A 21,872-nucleotide genomic window follows, 5' to 3' on the forward strand; every position below is an offset into this window, starting at 1 on the left:
TTTTTATCTAGCACTACACACACATTATTCTTGCAACAAAATTAATTGGATTATCATAAAAAGATTATAGTGGCAATTGTAACAATTTTTAGTGGGTTTTAGACTAAAACAGTAAATGGTCTGTATTTGTGGGCAGTACAATACCCATTTTCTTCATCTACAGTTTTTCCACGTCTTTTCTAATGAAAACTTTGCATGCAATGTTATTTAGTAACTAGTACAATGGTTATCGACTTTGTATCAGCAGAAGCAGTTCTTTAGTTTATTCTTAAATTATATGTATTATATTATATATATATACATAGCATACCTTAGATTCCATGTGATAAGATATAAGAGCTCTGACCATGTTCTGGCTTGTGCGTGCGGGAGTTGGGGAGAGAGAGAAGCATGAGTGATATCATTACCATCTCTTGAGGGGTCTTTGTTGAAAAGGCCTTGGGATTGAAGGCACAGATTTCAATCATGGCAGAGGAGTTATAATCATCTCCCTGTAATTGCCAGCAACTGCTACAGCTTCATATAAGAGCAAAGGGAAAGAGGGGGAGAGAGAAGAAAAGCCGAGAGCGAGAGAGATGATCTCCTATCTTTAATTTCAGAGCTGCAGAAAGTTCTTCTGAAAAGAAAAGCTAGAAGAGACGCATCGGCCCGCGAGAGAAAGAGAGCTTTGATGGGCGGGTACACCTCCTTCCCTCTCTTCTCTACTTCAGTAAGCTCGGGCTGTGAGAATATGGGTCTCAAAGAGCAAAGAGGAAAGTGAGTAGAAAAGTTGAAAAGGGAGAGAGACTCGTGAGCATCAGCTTACATGTTCCGAGTGGATTGTGAGATTCCAAAGCTCTAATAGTCTTCTCTCTCTCTCTCTCTCTCTCTCTCTCTCTCTCTCTCTCTCTCTCTTTTGATACATCTTCCTCCCTTTTCATATTGGGACTATCAAGCCTTTTAAAACACCATGATGGAGCCTTCAAATCTAGGTCACCACCACCACCAAGAAGAGCTTCATGCTTCATCTTTCCATGACCTTGGAAGCCACAATGAGTGGAGCCAAGGTCCCATGCTGTAAGTCTTTTCAAAAACTAAGTTTTATTCTTCTTATATATACATGCCAGCTTATCTTTGTTTGTGTGTACAGGAGAGAATTTTGTGTTTAAGTTTCTATCCTGAATCAGGACATCTGAATGCACTCGAGTCTAATTCCTAGGATTTGGAATTTTCTTGCTCGGTTGTTCGTTACATCTATTGTCATTATTGATCCTAGGGATTTGTAACCCTAGAACCATGACAACCTTAGGAATTTAGCAGAAGCCTGATCGTCACTTAAGGCTCTATTTTAGGTCATGACTTCAAATATTGTTGCCTCCATATATAGATATAAGAAACAGAAGGATGTGTTCGTCGTATGGTAAGGGCTATCCATGCTCCCAGAGAACTCCACAGTTGTTATAAGACATCTGGATATGGATCTCTAATGGAATTTCTAATTAAGTTTGACTGGGTTTTATGCAGAAACAGTGATGTCTTCATATCTGATGCCGATGGAGTCCTCTCAAGCCAAAGAGATTATAGACTAAGTCATGAGATCCCACCTCCTCCTCTCGACTCACAAATGGTGCAAGACCTAGGGTTTCACTGGGCTGGCAGCGCTGAGAGCTTCATGAACCAGTCAGCCCACCAACTCAACCTAGCAAAGATCAAAGAGGAGCTACCAGACTCTTTTCCAAAGCTTAGTGGGGTCATTAGGGAGCCCTCCATTGAAGACTACCAATTAGAGGAGAAACTTTTCAGAACATTAGCATCAGATTGCCAGATCAATAGCTGTCAGCCTCGTTCCACTACAGACTTGTTCGATGCCCCAAGCTTGGCCGATCATGGGGGAGGAAGAGGAAGCCTGAGCTTGGGTATTTCCGACAGCTAATATTTCGAACCCTTGTCCCCCTATGCAGACTGTCCCGATATCCCAAGGCATGGACCTTGAGGCTTTGGATCTTTTGGCTTCAGCTAGATTTGATCGGAGCTTCTGCCAACCTTTGTTCAGCGGTATGGGTTTGTTAAGAGAAGATACACCTTTTGCGCTTGGCCATCTCCATGAAATAGCTCAAGGGCCATCCCACGGTCACCGTAAGGTGCGTATGCCCGTCACTCCGTTCCTCTTCTTAAATATTAATAAAAATGATGATAGGTATGACGAGAATAATATTGATTGATAATAGAATGAAGATGGGTCTGATGATAACAAAATTTGTCAACATTGGAGCAAATAATCCAATCATGGCACTTTAATTATCGTGAAAAACTATGCTAATTTGTTGGTATGTCATATGAAACCAAGCATCGCCACCACCATCACCACCGCCACTCATATAAACAATCACCGGCATTGTCACATTCATCAACATCAATCTTGTTTCTGGGATCATCATTAGCTTAATCATGAAAATTAGTTTAGAACTTTTGGATGCACTGATATTTTTATATATATACATTGTTTGTGCTTGTAATTTCTTTGTTTTTTTTTTCCATTGTTGAAAGCTATTTAATCGTTTTTTTTTCAAGAACAGGTATCAATATTAATAAAAGTGTGACTAGTACGAGTGGATCGTAGAAAGCACTAGCATCCGCATTCCTAATATATTACTTGGTTAGCTTAGAACGAATATATAATTGGTTCGTTGGAAGAAGTAAAGAAGGGGAGAACAACTTTTGCACCCACACTCTCTTAATTATATAAATATTCTCACAGCCACAAGACGGCACTAAAGAATATATGATTTTGGCAAGATACTAAAAATTAGTAACATCAATACTGCTCCTTGTTTTGTCATTTGAGATTACCGCTTTGTTGAATTCTTTGACGTATGACATGTAGAAATTTTCATGTCCTTATTTTTTTTTCACTGATGGATGGAACCACAGTGCAAAGATCTACGATGTCCCTCCTGTTCTCTCTTTCTTTCTCACCTCACATTTACGATGTCCCTCGCCCTCCTGTTTTCTTTTTCTTTCTTACCTCGCACCAAGGAGCCATAAAGTATATAGCTCTTTTCAGCTTTATAAGTGACATTACATCATCTTTTACAAAGGAAGGCCATAAATAAAATATAGAAAAGCAATATGCTGTTCTAGGGTTCAATGTGCATATCAATCAAACTAAGAACTGACCTTTTTTTGACTGTTGCTCCGTCGAAGATGCCGTCTTTAGTCGGTGGAGTTACAGAAGCAAGGAGAGGCAATAGTATTTTAGAGCACACAGCATCTCAAACAGAACCAAAAAAAACTCGGTTCGAGTCTCGTTCTTCATTCTCCCCATTCAAGGTACGGGTGGATCACATACAACTTTAAGAGTTTCCAAGAATAACTGCACTGCTTGGAATCTTTGTTATTCCTTTCCTTTCTTCTTCTAAATATATTTTGGCCTTGAGAAACAGGTGAGGAAGGAGAAACTGGGTGATAGGATCGCTGCTCTTCAGCAGCTGGTGGCACCTTTTGGCAAGGTATATAGATCTCGCCGCCTCCATAACTCAAATGGAGAGTTCTCAGTCTTCTGCGACCTCACTGATTATGGTATTAATATTTGTGGTTTTGGTGTATCTTTTGAGCAAAGTGGTTTTGGTATGTTTAGCTCATCTAGATTCTACGTGTTAGCTAGATGGGACATATATAAGGGTTGTGATCTCTTAGAAGTGCCGTTAATTAATTTTCTTGTGAGGGTTTGGTGGGAGGGAAGTGAGTTTCTGCTGTCTTTTCTTTTCTGAAGCGGACTATATCCAAGTGCTAGTATTCCATATTATATTCTTACTGGTATAACTCAGCAAGTGCGAAGTGCAAAGCATGCTAGATGGAGACTAATAAAGAAAAGAAAACCAATAACTTAACATAGGAAACAAAAAACAAAGAATAAACTGGAAGTACAGACAAGTAAAATAATCAAAAAAAGAAAACAAAGCGGGAAGTACGAAGCCGCTGCGTAGAAAATACAAAATGAAACATAAGATAAAATAAAACGAGGCACAAATGCAAATCAAATGCAAGAAATAGAGAACAAAAACACAATTTTTCTAAATGAAAAGAAAAAAAAGGAAATATTATAAAAGGGAAAATGCAGAAATAAGACTACAAGTGCATAGCTAAAAATAAAATAAGAATAAATAAAATAAAATAAAAAAAATGAAAAATAGTACCAATACAAGTATATGTGTGTGCGATAGAGAAGCAAATAAACTGTAAATTCTTAGTAAGTTTTGAACACGATCACCAAACAATACATAAAAATTAATTCTAGATGTGCAATTTTTTTTATCTTAAACAATCAAAGAAACATCTCAAACAATCATTATGTTTCTCGGCCATATTAGACTAAAAAGCTACTAAATTTTAATGATGTTTGCTTGTATGATAAGCTTTTAAAATTTGTGATTGTTGAAGTTATGAAACTCTCTCTTTTCTGATTTTTGTTGGTAAAGATTCTTTCTTTTTTAGTTAAAGAGTACAATTATAGAAGGGTCGACATGAATTTGATACTTATACTATTATTTGGCAACTTTGTCAAACTAAAAGGACTTTCCCCTTCTCTGTAGCATCACCTTTTTTTTAATTCCAATATAATTATCCAAATTAAGTTAGAAGTTATGTTGTAAAAAGGATAAGTGCTCTTATATGTGAAAATTGATATCGAATGAAAGCTTAGAAAGGACATATATTAGCTTTTTCACTTTATCATCATTTTGAACATAGTTTAATATAAATAATATAAATATATTTGGCAGCTTCTCTATAGCATATATTTGTTTTCGTTTTGTTGTGTTTGTTTCTAAGTTGACTTTCTTTGTTAATTTGTTAAGGTAAGAGAGACTCCAAAACATGCTTTAGAAAGAGAATTGAGTTTTCTCAAATTTAGTAAAGAGAAATTCAACTTGTTTTTATCATTCCATTTTGATTTTGATATTCTAATGGAGGGGTATCATCTATAATTGTGTACTAGTCATATTTTTTTCTCTAAATTTTATACTAACATATATTCATATGGTTGGTGATGCATAGACTGATACAGCATCAGTGCTAATGGAGGCTATCGGATATATTAAATTTCTTCAAGACCAAGTTGAGGTAATCACTTTTCTTGTATAGTATAAACATTTAAAAGATATGACATTAGTTATAATATCAAAAATATGTGGTGGGTGCTAGTAAATGTGTCAATCCTTTCACAAACTGCCCATTTGTACAAATGTATAAGACAAAGATGTGCTTGTCATAAGGTCTTGGATACATATTTATTATCAAATGAACAATTGATTGTTTTGCATAATACTGTTTTTAAGAGCCCAAAACTATTGAGCGATAGACAAATAGTTACAATTAACTAGCAAAATCAACAACCACAAAATTAGATCATATACGTTAATTTTTCATATTTAATACTTGTACAAATTCTTTTATGATGAAAATGACGATTGGCTTTGGTTTGAGTTTTATGTTCTTTATTTTTTAGATAACTATTTGCTTCTTTGCAGACATTAAGTGTACCTTACTTGAGGTCATCCAATAATAAGAAAGCAAGGACAACGCAAGGGGTATGTATTAACCTTCCATTAATACACAAAGCACCAAGGGAGAAAACAAAGAGAGAAACATTAGGCCTTTGCATTATAAAGTCAAGTCTTGTATTTTTGCTATATATGCAATGTTTTTCTTAAACTTACCACTTCTTTTCTAAATCTAGGTATCAAATGAGAAGAGAGATGAACCCAAGCTAGATCTAAGGAGTAGAGGACTCTGCCTGGTGCCTTTGTCTTGCACATCATATGTCACAAGTGATGATGGAGGAATTTGGTCACCACCTAACTACAGGGGAAGTGCTTGAACTAAGTATATGGCTAAAAGGAGTTGTACATGCTTTAAAGCTAGCAATCACATTGTCGACTAATCTAAAAATGATTCATTTTCTATCGCTTTTTTCTTATATATTGTGATCAATTCTAATGATCTTAGCCTCTCTAGAGATCACAAACTTGAGATCTAAAACGACTGATATGTGATGGAGCAAATTTGATCAGCTTATAGTTCTAAGATAGAACAATTTTGCTCCATTAATAGTGTAGAAGTTATGCTCCATGGACAATTTATGAACATTATTCCATTGTTTAAAAGAAGTTAATTGGTCTTGTTCATTGATGTATTCTTATTATAAGTGCTTATATATTAGGACCCATTGTTTGTGCAATTTTTGTTTATCAAATTTTAGGTTATGTTTTAAAAGTACTTATAATGTAGCCTTTGAAATCTTTTATAAAAATAAGCATAAGCTTGATACTTATACTTTGTGTAGCTAGAGAGAGAAAGAGAACTAGAAAGCACCAAAAGAGTTCTAGAAGTAATAAACTTTGAGAACTTGATTGCTAAGGCTAGCCTCATCTGACCTTAGATGCACCTGATAGCTAACAACATACTAATTAGAGCATATGGGTTCATGACATACTAACTAGAGTGCATAGGTTTTGATATAATATCAAATTTAATTAAGTTTATTATATTTTTAGACCAATAGCTTAAACAAACTAAACTAGAGCAAATGACCTTGACCGACCATTTATATATTCATCAACCCAAGACTTGTACCGTATCAAATTCCCACTGCCCTTGAAAGAAATATCTTCACCTTCAAATCATACTTGAGTCTTCTTTGACATATATATGCAAGCCTAACTCAATATCATCAAATTTGCAAATCATCAAGAACATGACTAGTCATCTTTGTGAGCTTACTACGTGCTTTTTTGGATTTCAAATATATCATATATCATGTAATGATAACACGTTTCATGCATTAAGGTGAAAACCCACTATAAGTGCCCTAGATTTTGTATAGCTAATCTTAGGAATAAGACAATCCCATTTTAATTCATTGATTCTGTCTAGTTTATTTGCAAGCAATTGGCCTGCATTATGAGTTAGATATAAAAATATCAACATAAAACTATGAGATATTGCATATTCCTTCTAAAGCCACGAGCATATCATTATCCCCACTCTTTTCTTATATAGATATTGGCCAATATTGGAAATATAAAACCTTTATCAGTTTCTATCATGTAAAGTTGAAAATGAACGATCAATTAATTTTAGTCAATATACTGAATCATTGATGTTGTATCAGGAAATATTGTAGGCTGTATCTATTTATATTGTCTAGGATAATGAGGAAAAAAATTATGTATTTGCAAATGCAAAAGCATCAATATAAACCAAAATCTTAATTGAGACATAGACTTGTTTTAAAAAATATCAAATCTACTTCCAATGTTAAGCCGTTTCACTATTCTCTCAGGGCATTCTAGTCTTCATAAAATATCACTAAGAGCTAGATAACCCTCTTCGCATGTTGATATTAATGTACCACCACTCTAATGATTTTAAAGTTTGATCACTTTGGTCCAGTTGGTGAGAGTGTTATTGTTATATTGTCTCACAGCATAGTTAAACTTTCGCTGTAAGGACTTAATTTTGATGATCAATCTTAACGTGAGAAATGTTTTAATCTATCAGTAGTCCTCTAGTTAGGTGAACTACTCCCTCCCAAGGAATGAGGCTAGGAGACCGATGGCAGTCCGGCCGGTGGAATAATTGATGTGTTGAGGGAGGGACGGCCAAATATCAAAGTAGGGGAGTTTTGTAATGAGTGATCAAATGTGATGACAGAATATTGGGTTGAAGTTTCTTTGGATGTAAGTACAATACGTCAAGAAAAGTGAAGGAGAAACATTTTCAATCAAATTCTATCCATAATAAGATCGATAATAGCCATGGACCTCTTCATTTTGAGACCGTAGTGTTTAAAGCATCCATTCAATACTAACATTGATGATGGTGGTCAAGTTATTGAGTTGAAAAGTTTACCCATCCAATGGTCAGTGATCACCTAAAGATAGTTCTACAACTACAACGGGAGCTTTACTAGCTTAAAACCTTATGCATTATTTACAAGAAGAAAATAATAAAAGTATTAAAAATAAAAAGGATGATGGAAGCACTCAAACATTAAATACTCCTACTTTAGATAAATCAAGACACACACATAGGATTAAAAGTGGTTGTCACTTTAATATATATAATGAGAATCAAGCTCTTGTGGATGATACACTTGTCTTCTATATGATAACCCACCTTGGAATTGGTTTGATTCATGCATGAACTACAAATACTTCTGCTTGAAGTGGATGATGCACTTATCTCATATATAACAATATAGCTTGGAATTGATCCGATTCATGCAGGAACTACATATACTTCTACTTGAAGAGCTAGCCATAAGGCTATACAGATTTTATGCTACTCTATTCTAAAATGCCATGGCAAATAGAACAGTAACTTTGTTTAAAACCAATATTCCAACTTGTGCAATCATGCAAAAGATTATATATCGGTGGGAGGTTGAAATAAAGAAAGTAAAAATTAAAATCAATAACAATTCACCAGAACAAACCATTACCTGCTCTAAAAAAAATTATATGACAAGTCCAAGAATCAGAGAACGAGCAATTTTTTTTGCTTTTAGAATGAAAATTTTCTTGTAAACTTATTTTTTTAACAAATATTTACTTCGAGTTTTTATCTCTGCTACTAACGTGCAAATTCTTTGAGTCTCTCCCACAGCCAACCGTCATAGATATATATTAACCTACATGTTGAACCCTTATCCTATACTCACTTTCAATAGTTAAGAGCTTGTTTGGTATTGCATTTGTTTTCTATTTTTATTTTCAAGAACCAAGAAGAAAATGGATTTATCAACATGAATGATAAGATCCTTTTGTTTTGAAAATTGCCTGTAAATTTTTTAGAGCTACCAAAAACAAACATTTACTGTTTTCAAAAGAGATTAAAAATAAAAGCAAGGGATAGGAAAAAAATTATACAAATTCTATCTTCAATGCCAATCTTTATATAATATTTCACTTATTTGTAAAAAATATATATGCAAACAACATCGATGCCAAACAAGATTTAAGACTGCATGCAAAGAAAACCAATATATACCATATACAAATTATTTATTTTTTTAAAAAATAATATTTCTTGACAGACTCATAGGAATCCATCAAATTCTCCTGCTAATTTTGCGCTATGATTGGAATAAAGCACTTGTCGTGTTGCGCGTCGAGGCTTGGTATCATGGTATGTCGATAGAAATGAATGGTTGCGTAGCAACTTCTACGGTAATTGGAGCGGAGCATTTTACTGTAAAGCTAATCGGCAGGGGCAGCGTAACGAGAGTCAGCCTCACTCGCGGGGCCTATATAATTGCCACTTCCTGGCGCCGGTCTGCTCCCACCCAGTACGCAGCGCTCTCTCGCGCTACGCCGCAAAGAAAATGGAGGGGATTCGTCTCCATCGCCTCTGCACTCTTCTCGCCCTCCTTTGCGTCGCCTCCGCCGAAGTCTTCTTCGAAGAGCGCTTCGATGGTACCCTCCATCCAACCCCACTCCCTCTCCATCTCCGATCCTTTGCTCTCACTTTATCTTATCTCTGCCCTCATTGATCTCGTTTCGCTTCTTGTTTTCCCGAATTCGTTATTGATCTCTGCGACGACGTGTTTAACCGATGGATCCGCGGTTTCTTGATAGATCTGATCTGTTTCTCGGATCGGTCTTGTCGGATAGATCGATCTTGGTGAAGCTGGATTGAATCAGATCCCTCTCGTTCTTGCGACCGTTTTAGTGTCCGATCTTGGAAAATTAACGGAAGAGATCGATTCTTGAAACATTTTTCTGCGGTTCTGGGATGATCTTGAGCGTTTTGTGCTTTCTGGTTCTTTAGGGACACGCCAGTAATCGCCGATTCTCTTGCGTGAGTGTTGCGCTTTGAGCGTAGGTTGTGAAGAAGTGCTTATTGGAGTAGTAATGAAGTTCTATGAACAATCCGTGAAGTTTTGAGTGCGGCATTGTAGGGTTTTATGAGCCGTTTTGATATTTCCGGTTGACGTTTCTTGGAAATGAATCACGTTCTGTGATTCTGGGGTAATATTGAATGTTTTGTAGTTCCGTGTTTCTTTAAGGACTCGTTAGTGGTTGCATTTGATGTGCTACGATCATAGCTTATTATGAACTTTTATGCTTTAATTGTGAATTAGAATGGTTTTGATATTGTAATTGCCGTTGAACTCAGTATGTCTAATAAATTATATATTGTGCTTTTCTATGGATAAGTGGGTGAGGAACGCATTGGACCTTTAATGGATCACGATCATCCTGATTTACTAGGTATCATAATATGTCATGGCTTTAGAGGAATGCGGAAATTAACACGGCAATAACTCTTAGAAACAAATCAGGTCTGAATGGCAAAAGATCTGACTACTTATTCACTGCCAGAACGTAGAGAAAAGCTAGGATAAAATGGATTCAATCTTATGATAAGAAGGATGCAGGTAATACTTCTTATAATGTGCCCTACTTTCACATGTGTTTTGGTAAATTCAATTGCTTTAGATAATGGAGTGATGCAGCTCTAACAGCCTTGACTAATACTACATGGCTGAGAAAGGAATCCGAGCTAAACATTGATTAAAATATGAAAATAGTTATTGTTTTTCAAGGGATCATTTGTGACTGAATTTGATCTGTTTTTTTTATTATTTATGGAAGCATTTGATCTGTTTTGGTTGGAAGTCATGGATCATATCATGCAAATTTTATGTTTTACATGTGAATAAGTAGGATTTGTATTGTTGGAATTGCTGTGGAAACAATGGGTCTTGTGCATCTCAACTTAATGACATTTTGCTTGAAAAAAGCTGCACCAGGTATGGAATCAAGTCTATACTATTTATAGGAATGCTCATTTAGTCAAAGCTTCTGTAGGTCTAGGAGACTATTTTACTTGATATCAAGAAACAATGGCTTGAATCAGTTTAGCAAGATTCAACATTGATTTGGTAGAATGTGTTGCATTTATAATGAAAAGAATGATGCAGTGAGCATATAATTTTATTATTTTATAGTGTTAAGTTATGCATATCAAACAGCCACAATCAGGATGAGGTGAGATTGTGAGAGAAAAATGAGTTCAAGTTAACTTATGATTAATCAAGATATACTGTGTCGGTACTAGAACCCATACTGGTTGCCCGGTGGCACAATATAATACCGTATTATTCCGTTTCGATGCAGTTTGAGCTGGCGAGGGAGGGAGGGAGGGAGAGAGAGAGAGAGAGAGAGAGAGAGAGAGAGAGAGCTTTTCAATCCCCATCTCTTCCGGGCGCACAAAAATAGGGACGGAGTTAAATTGGGGCTATGCCCTTTTTTTTTAGAATTTTTTTTTTTAGAGAGAGAGGGAGGGAGAGAGAGGGAGAGGGAGAGGAAGTGAGGGAGGGAGAGCGGGAGAGGGAGAGGAAGTGAGGGAGGGAGGCCGAGAGAGGGACAGAGCGGGCAATTCAGAACGGTAGATTAATAAATCCAAAGTGTATTATTTGGTTCTCTTAAGCTATTGATTTCTAATTTTTATATTCACCCTGGACATATCAGCATCTGTTCTGGCCTTTAACCTATGCGTTTTGATCATAATGGACATGATCTAGACTTGTATTATGAGGAGCCTTGAGCCATAACCTTTGGCATCTATTATTTTCAAGGATGATGCACATAGGTAACAGATTCATTTCAACACAACTTGGAAACTAGAGTACGCCATTAACTTGTGGAAACTGAAAAAAAGGCATAAGAAAAAATAGCCTTTTTTCTTTATTCATGGGCAGACTTACATTGCTGTGATGAATTCTGGGTGTCCTGTCTAAATTCTTTTTGTTCATCTAAGCATAATTATACAATTTTTTTTTTAGAATGTGATCATTTTGTATCTGATGATTTTATTGCCGATTGATTAATCTCATGAGTGGTTAAGATGGATGGGAGGATCGCTGGGTGAAGTCTGATTGGAAGGAAGATGAAAACATGGCCGGAGATTGGAACCACACATCTGGAAAGTGGAGTGGTGATCCAAAAGACAGGGGTATTCTTTCTTTTTACTTTTCCTCTTTTGTCATTTTATTTTTATTTTATTTTGTATTTTTATTTTATTTTATTTTATTTTGATGTATGAAGCCTTAACTTTTCATGTTACTTTGATTAGTCATCATATTTCATGTGGAGCATGCAAGTAATTTTGTTTCTAATCATTATATGCCATTTTTTTGCATCAGCTTGAAAAGTGCTAACCACTAGGTGCTTTTGGAACAAGATTTTAGAGTTGATCCGGGTATACGAAAGTTCATTCATTCCTCAGAAAAAAAGAAGACAAATTTACTCAACAATGGTGATTTCTAATTAGAAAGCAAAATGTATATGATCTCATCTTTTATAGTTGGCTATACTGTTGATTGCATAGTTTAAGCAATAATTGGTGAATGATTTTTTGTTGCTCGTACTTTCTGGTATTTTTTTCTTCTAGTTTTTTTGCTAACTCAAATGATATGTATGATTTTTTTTTTTTTAAAAAAAACTAGAAGGATAAATTTCTGGCTAGTTATTTATTTTTACCTAGTAATACATAGTGCAATATAATTTCCTTTATATGTTTTGTGTTGAAGTTATTCCCATTCTCAGTAGGCATATATTTCCCATATGCTGATATTGGGCTTTTCCAACTTAAACAACTTTTTCTATGAGGACTTCTATCATTTGTGAGATATGAACTTCTTTAGTACAACTAATTCTTTCACAAACATGCAGGATGAGGTACCATATATCTATCATTGGTTTTTGAAAAGTGTTGTTGTTTGTTGAAAATAAATATACTAACCCAGCATATTCCTCCAAGAAGAGACTATTGGCTTTTGTCTCAGCATATGTGAATGTATTTGATTGACTGACAATTAGTGTTGAATATTGGCCCGTGGACCTGATTTTATATTGATTAAGGCTGGGCTTATTGAGAACTATGGATTTCTTTCACTCAAGCTGAACCATTTCCAGCCTTATTCTATATTTTAAATAAAAAAGAAGTTTGTGAACTTTTGAATATAGTGGATTATTTTCATGTTCACAGGTATCCAGACTTATCCAGATTTTAGGTTTTTTGCCATCTCTGCAAAAGTGCAAAGTTTCCGGGGTTCAGTAACAAGGACAAGACACTGGTTTTTCAATTTTCAGTAAAGCATGAGCAAAAGCTTGACTGCGGTGGTGGATATATGAAGTTGCTTAGTGGTGAGGTCGATCAGAAAAAGTTTGGAGGTGAAACACCTTATAGGTAACCATGGAACCTTGTTCATTCTATTTCACTAATTTAACATTGGTTTGTCTTTGCTTACACAAAGCAACTGCCAATATGCCTCTTGCTTGATGAGTTTGATTTTAAAGGTTTTCTATCATATTTGATTTTATCAAGCTTCTATTGCTTGTCACATTGTCTAAATTTCGATTTTATTAAGCTTCCATTGCTTGTTACATTGTCCTCTGCAGCATAATGTTTGGACCAGATATCTGTGGTTACACCACAAAGAAAATCCATGCTATACTGACTCGTGATGGAAAAAACCACTTGATAAAAAAGGATGTTCCCTGTGAAACAGATCAGCTAACCCATGTTTACACTTTCATCATCCGTCCTGATAATACATACAGCATACTGATTGACAGCAATGAGAAACAATCCGGGAGCCTTTACTCTGACTGGGACCTGCTCCGCCCAAAGAAAATAAAGGATCCTGAAGCCAAGAAGGTCAAAATACAAGACAATTTAGTTAAAATATGGATGCTAGCATCTCTGTTGTCTTCTCATGAAAGTCTATTTTGTTGCCAAATTACAGCCAGAAGATTGGGATGATCTGGAATATATACCAGACCCTGAGGACAAAAAACCTGAGGTATTTATTGCACACTGCAAACTTTAGTATTTGCATGTTACCACGTCACCTTTACAGATAATATTGCATTTTGTCTTGTACAGTTGTATGGGCTCTGTTTCTGACACTGATTGCATGACATTAGATAGGTTATGTAGTCATATTTATCAGGACTCCTGACTTATCCAGGAGATTCTGTGAATTTCATATGCTGACAACATGATGGATGTTCAATATGCATCATATGTAGTTTCCTGATGGCATCGGCTGGAGTATATCCACTGTCAAACTATCTACTGAGCAGATGGTTATGCATCAATTTAACTAGAAGTATATAACTCAGATTGAATCATGGTTTAATGAAACAAAAGTGCGCCCTTATAGAGTTGCTGTTAGATTTTCAAAATATGTAGATCTTATTTTTGATATTTCCTAATTGTTGTTGCAATTCCCTCTTTATGCCTACATTATAGAAATTGTTTGCTCCTCTTGCAAAATCTTTGTCAAATTTCCCAAAAAAATATCCATTTCAATCATGGAAACTCATGTGTATACAAGTCATTGTAATGCCTGCTATTGAGCATCTTTCAAGTTAAATTTTGTGGCAGGTTTTGTTGTTATCTGATAATCATTATTTTGCCATATAACAGGGTTATGATGATATCCCAAAAGAAATACCTGATCCTGATGCCAAGAAGGTACTTACTGATTTCACTCTGTATATAATTTTATTTCTTAAAATAGATACGTACTAAAATCGGCACATCATGATTTTCACATAATGAATAATTCGATATACAGCCAGAGGACTGGGATGATGGAGAAGATGGTGAATGGACTGCCCCAACCATTCCAAATCCTGAGTACAAGGATGGAAACAGAAGGTACAAAACAAGAAAAAAAATCACTTTTGTTGATTGAGTTTCATGCTATAAGTTTTTTTTATTACTTTTTGTCATACATTTTCAGAAACTCAAGAACCCTAATTTCAAGGGCAAGTGGAAGGCACCAATGATTGACAATCCAGGTCATTTCTTTGTTCCTGAAATCTTCTCGGGCCTAAAAGTTGCATTGTTGCTTTCATATTAATTACAGGGAACTGTGTGGAAATGTTTGACAGATTTTCAAGACAATCCTGACCTCTATGTTTTCCCCAATCTGAAATATGTGGCAATTGAATTATGGCAGGTAAACTTACCTTATAGTAATTGCATTTTATCTACAAACAAATATTTAGCACTTATTTTGTTTTTTTTCCTTAATGAATGTTTTGACATTTCAGGTCAAATCAGGAACTTTATTTGACAACATTCTGATATGTGATGACCCTGAATATGCAAATAAGTTTGCAGAGGAAACATGGGGAAAACACAAAGATGTATGCTATGGATTCTGTCCTAATTGCAATTATTGATTCTTCTATTTATTTGAGCCTTTTCTTATGCAATTTTTTGCACACTTACAGGCTGAAAAAAGGCAGCTTTTGATGAAGCAGAGAAGAGAGAAGATGAGGTATATATGTAGCTAAGATATTTTTGCTTTTCTGGCATTTGTTAAAATATGTCATCGTTTAATTTACCAACTTTTAATTTGTTGAACTGCCATTTACTCAACAGGAGGAAGATGACAGGAGTGACATTGACGAATCTGATGTGAGTTTCTAACAATGCAGTCTTGTCCGAAAAGATCTTGCTATCTACATATATATACGGTACTATATAAACCCTTCTTCATTGTAGGATGAGAAAGAGGATGATGCAGATGACATTGTCGAGGAAGAGGAAGATGATGCAAGTTTGCATGTACGTTTCCTGCACCTCTCTCCCCTTATCAACACACAAACCCAAAAATTAAAAAAGGGAAGGCCTTTTGGTTTCTTTATTTGTGCATGTATCATGTCTGTAATTTCATCATACAGTGTTCTCATAAGTTGCAGCTCACATCTGTGTGCGGACACACAAGACAATAAATTTGAGCTTGTTTTCCTTTCCATGTATATCAATTCTGAGAAAGTGGGAAATTTTCGCATAAGTAGATGGCATTTGGAATAAACTGCTAGAAGAATCATACATGTGCCTGTCTTTCGCCAAATTATCAATTAGCAAGATTGTAATGTTGGTTGAGATCTCATTGATTATATTGGCCAATATACATGACGTATACAGAGATTGGCTGGTACGATATAATAGTATAAGTCATCTGATCTTTCTTTTTACGGTCTTAAATGTTTCTCTGAATCACTGAATATTAAACATAGGCCTTTAGCAATCTAAATAGATGCACACACATGTAAGCCCGATATTTTGATCTTGGTCATTATGGTGCTATTTGGATGCTCAGACCAATTATTCCAGGATAAGGCCCCCCATGCAACTGAATATGTAAGGGAGAGAAGTAGCCATGGTACAGAAGGATCAAGGCAGTTGGTAGTTTGCAGATTATAGAGTCCTAAAAAAATCAGGATGCTACATTCCTATTAAAGATGATGTTCCTTTTACCAACAACTATGAATCACATTTTCCTATTATGGTTAAATACCCCCTCCCTTGAACTTCTTTTTTTTGGCCATCTATAGATTAAATATATCTTATCGGCTGATAAGATGCTCTGGCATCCAAACAGGTCCTACATATTGGCCGAGATCTCTGGAATCTTGGTTCCTCTTGGTATTAGCCACCCACCAAGATTGCTGAGATATTTGTTCATCAGCCAGTTATTAGGGGTATAAGACAACAAAATTGGCAGTGATAGAATGAGAAGATGGGAAGGAGAAATTTTCTGTTAGTTTAGTCTTCACCTTTATTGATCTCCAACTAAGCATTGTTAACTCTATCCCTTTTGGGAGGATTACTTGAACATCTAAAATTTCAGTTTTGAAGAAGAAAGGCTTGAGGTATTGGAACATCAAAATTCTTGGTAAACATCCTCCAAACTAAGGGGGATCAAAGAGTTAACAATAATAAATAGTCTTTATCCAGGTTCTGATCTCTGCTGATTGACTTTGCTGGGTCCATTGTGTGCAATTTTTGTTGACTTCTGAAAATTTTCCTTTGTCTCAATGTCATATGGCTAAGCAGAAACTTAGAAACCACTGTTGTGTGTATCCAACATTCTCCATTCATCTAAGCTGTCTGTTCATTTAACAGAAAAACCTGAGTAGGTTAATTTCTAGTCATCAGTACAACCGAAAATAGTAATCATGGCATTTTCTTGGCATTGCAATTCAATTATCAGTTCAGGAAATATTTTTTTATATATATCATTCATAAATGAGCAGCAAGTCGCGGTTGTATCACTGCTGTATTATAGCTAGTGCCTGCTGTAAGCCTGGTATATTGTCAAATTTATAATTAATCATCTCCTTGACATAGTTGTGTATGTTATAATTGCTCTTTCTTGTAATAACTTTTCTTCTTTTTTAATATGTTTTTCAGGATGAACTTTAAGAGCAGCTGGTATCCTGGAGGCCAGGTTTTTTTGCAGCAACAGTTGTATTAGCTATCATTAGAAGAGACTGATCTTGTCAGCACTATCTTTGTGATGGATGTGCTGCCGGGTAGCTGATTTGTTTAGATTAGCCATATACTCTGCTGGCGAGTTCCCAAAGCTAAATTCTGTACTCTCCACTGTCACGACCTGTTAGATGTGCTACAGGAAGCCATAGCTGTTCATTTAATGAACGCTTGTTTGAATTGTATCTCAGACTCAAGTTTTTGTTGGTTCCAAAAGTGGGACAAGAATCAGCAGTATCTTTTAGGGGTATATGGTATTTGTGTCTCGGACATCAAGTTTGCCAGCGCAGCTGCGTGATCTCTGCACTGATAATAGAAAAAATAGTTGACTAGTGCGAAGTAAATAAGCATGGAACATGTACTGCAGTAGATGCACGTCGTCACTGTTGTTTTTCTGCAGCATTGCTGCCAACTTTAAAGTTGTTGATGTGGGGATGGCTGCAAGCGTTCCCAAAACTTTAGCTGGAATATAGACCGCAAGAAGTAGTGACCTGTACTACAAAAGTTGGGTTGGTAGGGGGGTGGGTGTAGCAGGTCACTCTTTCATTTCATCTGGTGCTTGGCCCATCGAAAGGGTGGCCGGACCCCTGCAGGAAAGAAAGAGAGAGGGAGTCGTGCGCAGGAGTCACGCGGGAGAGCGCGTGGAGTCATGCGCAGGAGTCACGCGGGAGAGCGCGTGGAGTGTTTCAGGGCCTGGAGACGGGAGAGCGCAGGAGTCATGCGGCCGCTCCCAGCGAGATTATTATTTTTTTTTAAAAAAAGAGATTATTTCCTAGCAAAAAAAAAAAGAGAGATGATTTAAAATTTAAAAAAAAAAATTCTGCCGGGAGCGAGGCGCTACCCTCGCATTCTGCCCTCCTCTTGCGCTCCCTCCCTCCCTCTCTCCCTTCACAGCCGTTATCCATTGCTGGTTTATACTTTATCCCACCTGGTTTCGTCAACAAATTGCTATAACTAGAGCAAACTAATTCCAATGAGATGATTGGTTTTCATAATCGACCAACTCGACAGTGGATGCATGAGATCGGTACTTGTTTTGACTGAAAAGAACGGAACGTCATTGTGCTCTTCCTGCGGTCATGCTCGTAGGAATAAACCTCAAGTTTATGTTTGATCATGATCGGGGATACAAGTTAAAATATTTGGCTAAATCATTGGCGTTAATCATGATAGGGGATACAAGTTAAAATATTTGGCTAAATCATTGGCTATGGTCATGCCATCAGTCGTTCCCACAGAATAAATTCCATGCATTTCTATATAATTTCCAGTTCGCCGTGTTTAGGACGTTACCTGTCACGGGGAGAACGTAAGGAGGAAGTAATCCGACATTTTGAAACAGTCCATTACTCATGAGGTCCGAGGCCGACATAAATAATTAATAGCAGGGGGACTGCAGAACTGGTGTCTAAGGAGCGGAAAGTCACCCGTTGGATGAACCAACCATTTCTCTATCGTACCTGTCGAACACCATGCTTCTTGTGCTCATTACTTAGACCATATAATAAGCTAGCATAGTACGTAGCTGTTGGGGGGGAATAAAGTTTCGGGTAGTTCTATATACACCCCCCCTATTGCTCAGGACACCCCCAAAAACCAAAAAAAAAATACCCAAACTAACCTTTAGTGTAATTACCATATTGCCCTTGAAATTTTCTCATACACCCCCCTTCCTCCTCCTCCGTTTCGTTTTGAAAAGAAAAAAAAAAAACCCCTCAAACCCCCCTTAAACCCCTCCTCCCCCGTTCCCCCTTCTCCCTCTCGTCGCCGGCATTCTCCCGATCTCCGACCACCTCGCCGGCTTCTCCCGGAACCACCTCGCCGGCTTCTTCCGAAATTTTTTTTTTTCACGGTTCGTGCTCCGTTCGGCACTGGATCGCCGAACAAAAGGCTTCTGTTCGGCTGAACAGTGCCGAACAGAAGCCTTCTGTTCGGCAACCCTCAACCGAACAGATCTGTTCGGCTGCACAGTGCCGAACAGAAGGTTTCTGTCCGGCACTGTTCAGCCGAACAGAAGCCTTTTGTTCGGCGATCCAGTGCCGAACGGAGCACGAACCGTGAAAAAAAAAATTTCGGAAGAAGCCGGCGAGGTGGTTCCGGGAGAAGCCGGCGAGGTGGTCGGAGATCGGGAGAATGCCGGCGACGAGAGGGAGAAGGGGGAACGGGGGGGTTTTGGGCGTTGGCGAGGTGTTTTGGAGGGGAAGAGCGGGGTGGGGGGGGGTTTGGGGGGTGTAGAGAGCAATTTAGGTGAGGGGGTGGGGAGGGTGGGGGGTAATTTAGGAATTTTTAATTTTTTAGGGGTGTCCTTAGCAAATGGGGGGGTGTAGAGAGTATTTAATTTTTTTTTAATTTTTGGGGGGTGTCCTGAGCAATAGGGGGGGTGTATATAGAACCACCCTAAAGTTTCCCCCCAAATGACATAAATGCCCCTAAGAAGCCGTACAACCTCCGACCCCGGACAGCCGAAGTCAGCGTCCGACCTCGGAACGCTCGGCCACAAGACGACCGACCCCGAAACCTCCGACCTAAGAGAAACCCCGATGTCCGAGGACCGTACTCTAACACCCGTCCGGCATTTATTGCGCATGGCCGCTGTAATCTTCCGGCACACTCAACAATAAATGCGGATCTCCGGCTTACTCCATAATAAATGCGGATCTCCGGCTTACTCCATAATAAATGCGGATCTCCGACTTACTCCACAATAAATGCGCATGGCTCCTGACATCTACGGATCCCCAGCTCTCCACGGCAAATCGACCCAGCAGGGTCTAGTCGACTATGATAAGTCTCTGATCTCGGCCATACCGCCGACATCAGTGCAATGATTCGCCTGACCGAGCGCCGACCTGAACAACATGCCAAGCCGTACTACGGCCTCGCCCTGTTACATCACAGGTAAACCGACCCCCGCATATAAAAGGGAGCCTTGGCCTCCCAAGAGGGGATCGGAACATTCATACACCCAAAAATCACTGTTTATCTCCTTCTCCCCACTATTTGCCCCCTCCCTGACTTGAGCGTCGGAGGGCCGGCGCCGGAGAACCCGGCCACCGGTTCGTGTGCAGGCACCCGGACGGAGGACGCCGCCAGCCAACGGATCGCCGCCCCGCTGCGAGGACCTGCTGTTCCTTCTCTCCGACCGCCCCGGACGGAGGACGCCGCTCGCCGACAGACCGCCGCGCCGCCGTGAGGACTAACAGTCGTTCCCTCTCCTCGACCGAAGATTGCCCCCGGGTCCAATTTCCAGCAACAGTAGCCAACTTTTTTTCCCTTTTTTCTGGTAGAAATAAGTAGCCAAGCTTGACTAGGTGTTTTATCTACGAAAGAAGTCCAGGTCTGGGCATGGTCTTAGGACCGCTCCAGCGATCACCGGCTCATCGCAGCTAAAAGGAGACTCTCCCATGGTCAACTTAATTATACGAAAAAAAAAAAATCTTAGCATTAGATAGATTAAACATTGGGGATTCATACTTTTTTGCAGGAAAAAAAAGGAAAGAAAAGGCTTTGACATCCATGGAACGGATGTCTCTTGATTTTGAGCAGCGGTGAAAGTTGGGCTTCGCCAATTTTCACCAGATTTTAGCACATTAAGTCTTGCAAACTATTAAGCAACCATTAGTTTCTTCATTTTAATTGATTCCATAACGTAGCAATCAAGATTTGTTATGCCGGTACCGAGCCCGTACTAGTTGCTCGGTGGCACAAGTCGGTACAGCCTTACGTCGTGCTGTGCTGACCCAGTATCGACGTAGTAGAAGCAGGGGAGAGGAAGAACGAGAGAGAGGAAAAGAGAGAAAGAGCAGGAAAGGGAGAGAGAGAGGGAGAGGCAGGAAAAGAGAGGTCAGCCGGAGCTAGCTGGAGAAAGCTGAGGAGCCCGGAGGAGATATTTTTTATTTTTGCAGATTTTAAGTTGAAGTCAGCAAACATCGAATTGATTATTGGGTAGACTGATCTTTCAACAATGTCTTCTGACCGTCTATAACTTGTGGAATTGATTATAAACATCGAATATAAATATATTTGGGCGTATACAAGAGAAAGGGATGTTCAAAAGATAGTTTTGGTTTCATCAATTATAAATATCGTAATAGGAAGATTTTTTGGCTAGCAGCTGCAAGCCTTGGGAGTGCTTTCCAGGATTGCAGGCGCCTGGATAATTGTAGTGAGATATATGGGCATAGAAATGATTGTGGTAGGATGCTTTTTTATTAGAAAAAAAGCACTCCCTTAGCAAAAGCTTAGAAAAAAAAAAGAAAAAAAAAAGCCCAATGGATGCGATTCGTCCTCTTGTAATCTCCTTCTCCTCGCTCGCGACGCACTCCTACGTATAAAATATTTTAAACGAAAAAAATACTGTTAAAACGATCGTACTTTGCTTCGCCGTCTCCCGGGCCCCGCCCACCTTTCGAACGGTTCATAGCCACGTGGCATTTCTTCCTGGTGGTTCCTTCTCGCCTGCCAACTCTCCGCCCTTCAAGGTGAGGGGTTTTTTTTTTTTTTATACGAACGGCGAGTTAAAAACTGGA

At 38.1% G+C, this 21,872-nt stretch overlaps 1 protein-coding gene and 1 pseudogene across 1 annotated transcript; both read left to right on the forward strand.

Annotated features, from left to right (window-relative positions):
- Positions 1-358: 358 nt before the first annotated feature.
- Positions 359-6,049, forward strand: LOC103703754 (transcription factor bHLH110-like). Its single transcript, XM_008786718.4, has 8 exons — positions 359-821; positions 936-1,056; positions 1,504-2,120; positions 3,184-3,309; positions 3,423-3,488; positions 5,035-5,100; positions 5,508-5,567; positions 5,717-6,049. The coding sequence occupies exons 3-8, from the start codon at positions 1,935-1,937 to the stop codon at positions 5,855-5,857; spliced, it is 645 nt and encodes a 214-aa protein (XP_008784940.2). The 5' UTR covers positions 359-821; positions 936-1,056; positions 1,504-1,934; the 3' UTR covers positions 5,858-6,049.
- Positions 6,050-7,056: 1,007 nt separating this feature from the next.
- LOC103703753 lies at positions 7,057-17,675 on the forward strand (annotated as a pseudogene).
- The last annotated feature ends 4,197 nt before the right edge of the window (positions 17,676-21,872 follow it).

This window comes from Phoenix dactylifera, chromosome 6, assembly GCF_009389715.1.
Source record: "Phoenix dactylifera cultivar Barhee BC4 chromosome 6, palm_55x_up_171113_PBpolish2nd_filt_p, whole genome shotgun sequence".
Taxonomy (NCBI): Eukaryota; Viridiplantae; Streptophyta; class Magnoliopsida; order Arecales; family Arecaceae; genus Phoenix; species Phoenix dactylifera.

Bases quoted from the DNA above. Each gene is read 5' to 3' on its own strand.
- LOC103703754 (XM_008786718.4), top strand. From the start codon at position 1,935: ATGCAGACTGTCCCGATATCCCAAGGCATGGACCTTGAGGCTTTGGAT. The intron at 2,121-3,183 runs GTGCGTATGCCC...GCTCCGTCGAAG, and splicing joins CATCCCACGGTCACCGTAAG to ATGCCGTCTTTAGTCGGTGG. The intron at 3,489-5,034 runs GTATATAGATCT...GGTGATGCATAG, and splicing joins TGGTGGCACCTTTTGGCAAG to ACTGATACAGCATCAGTGCT.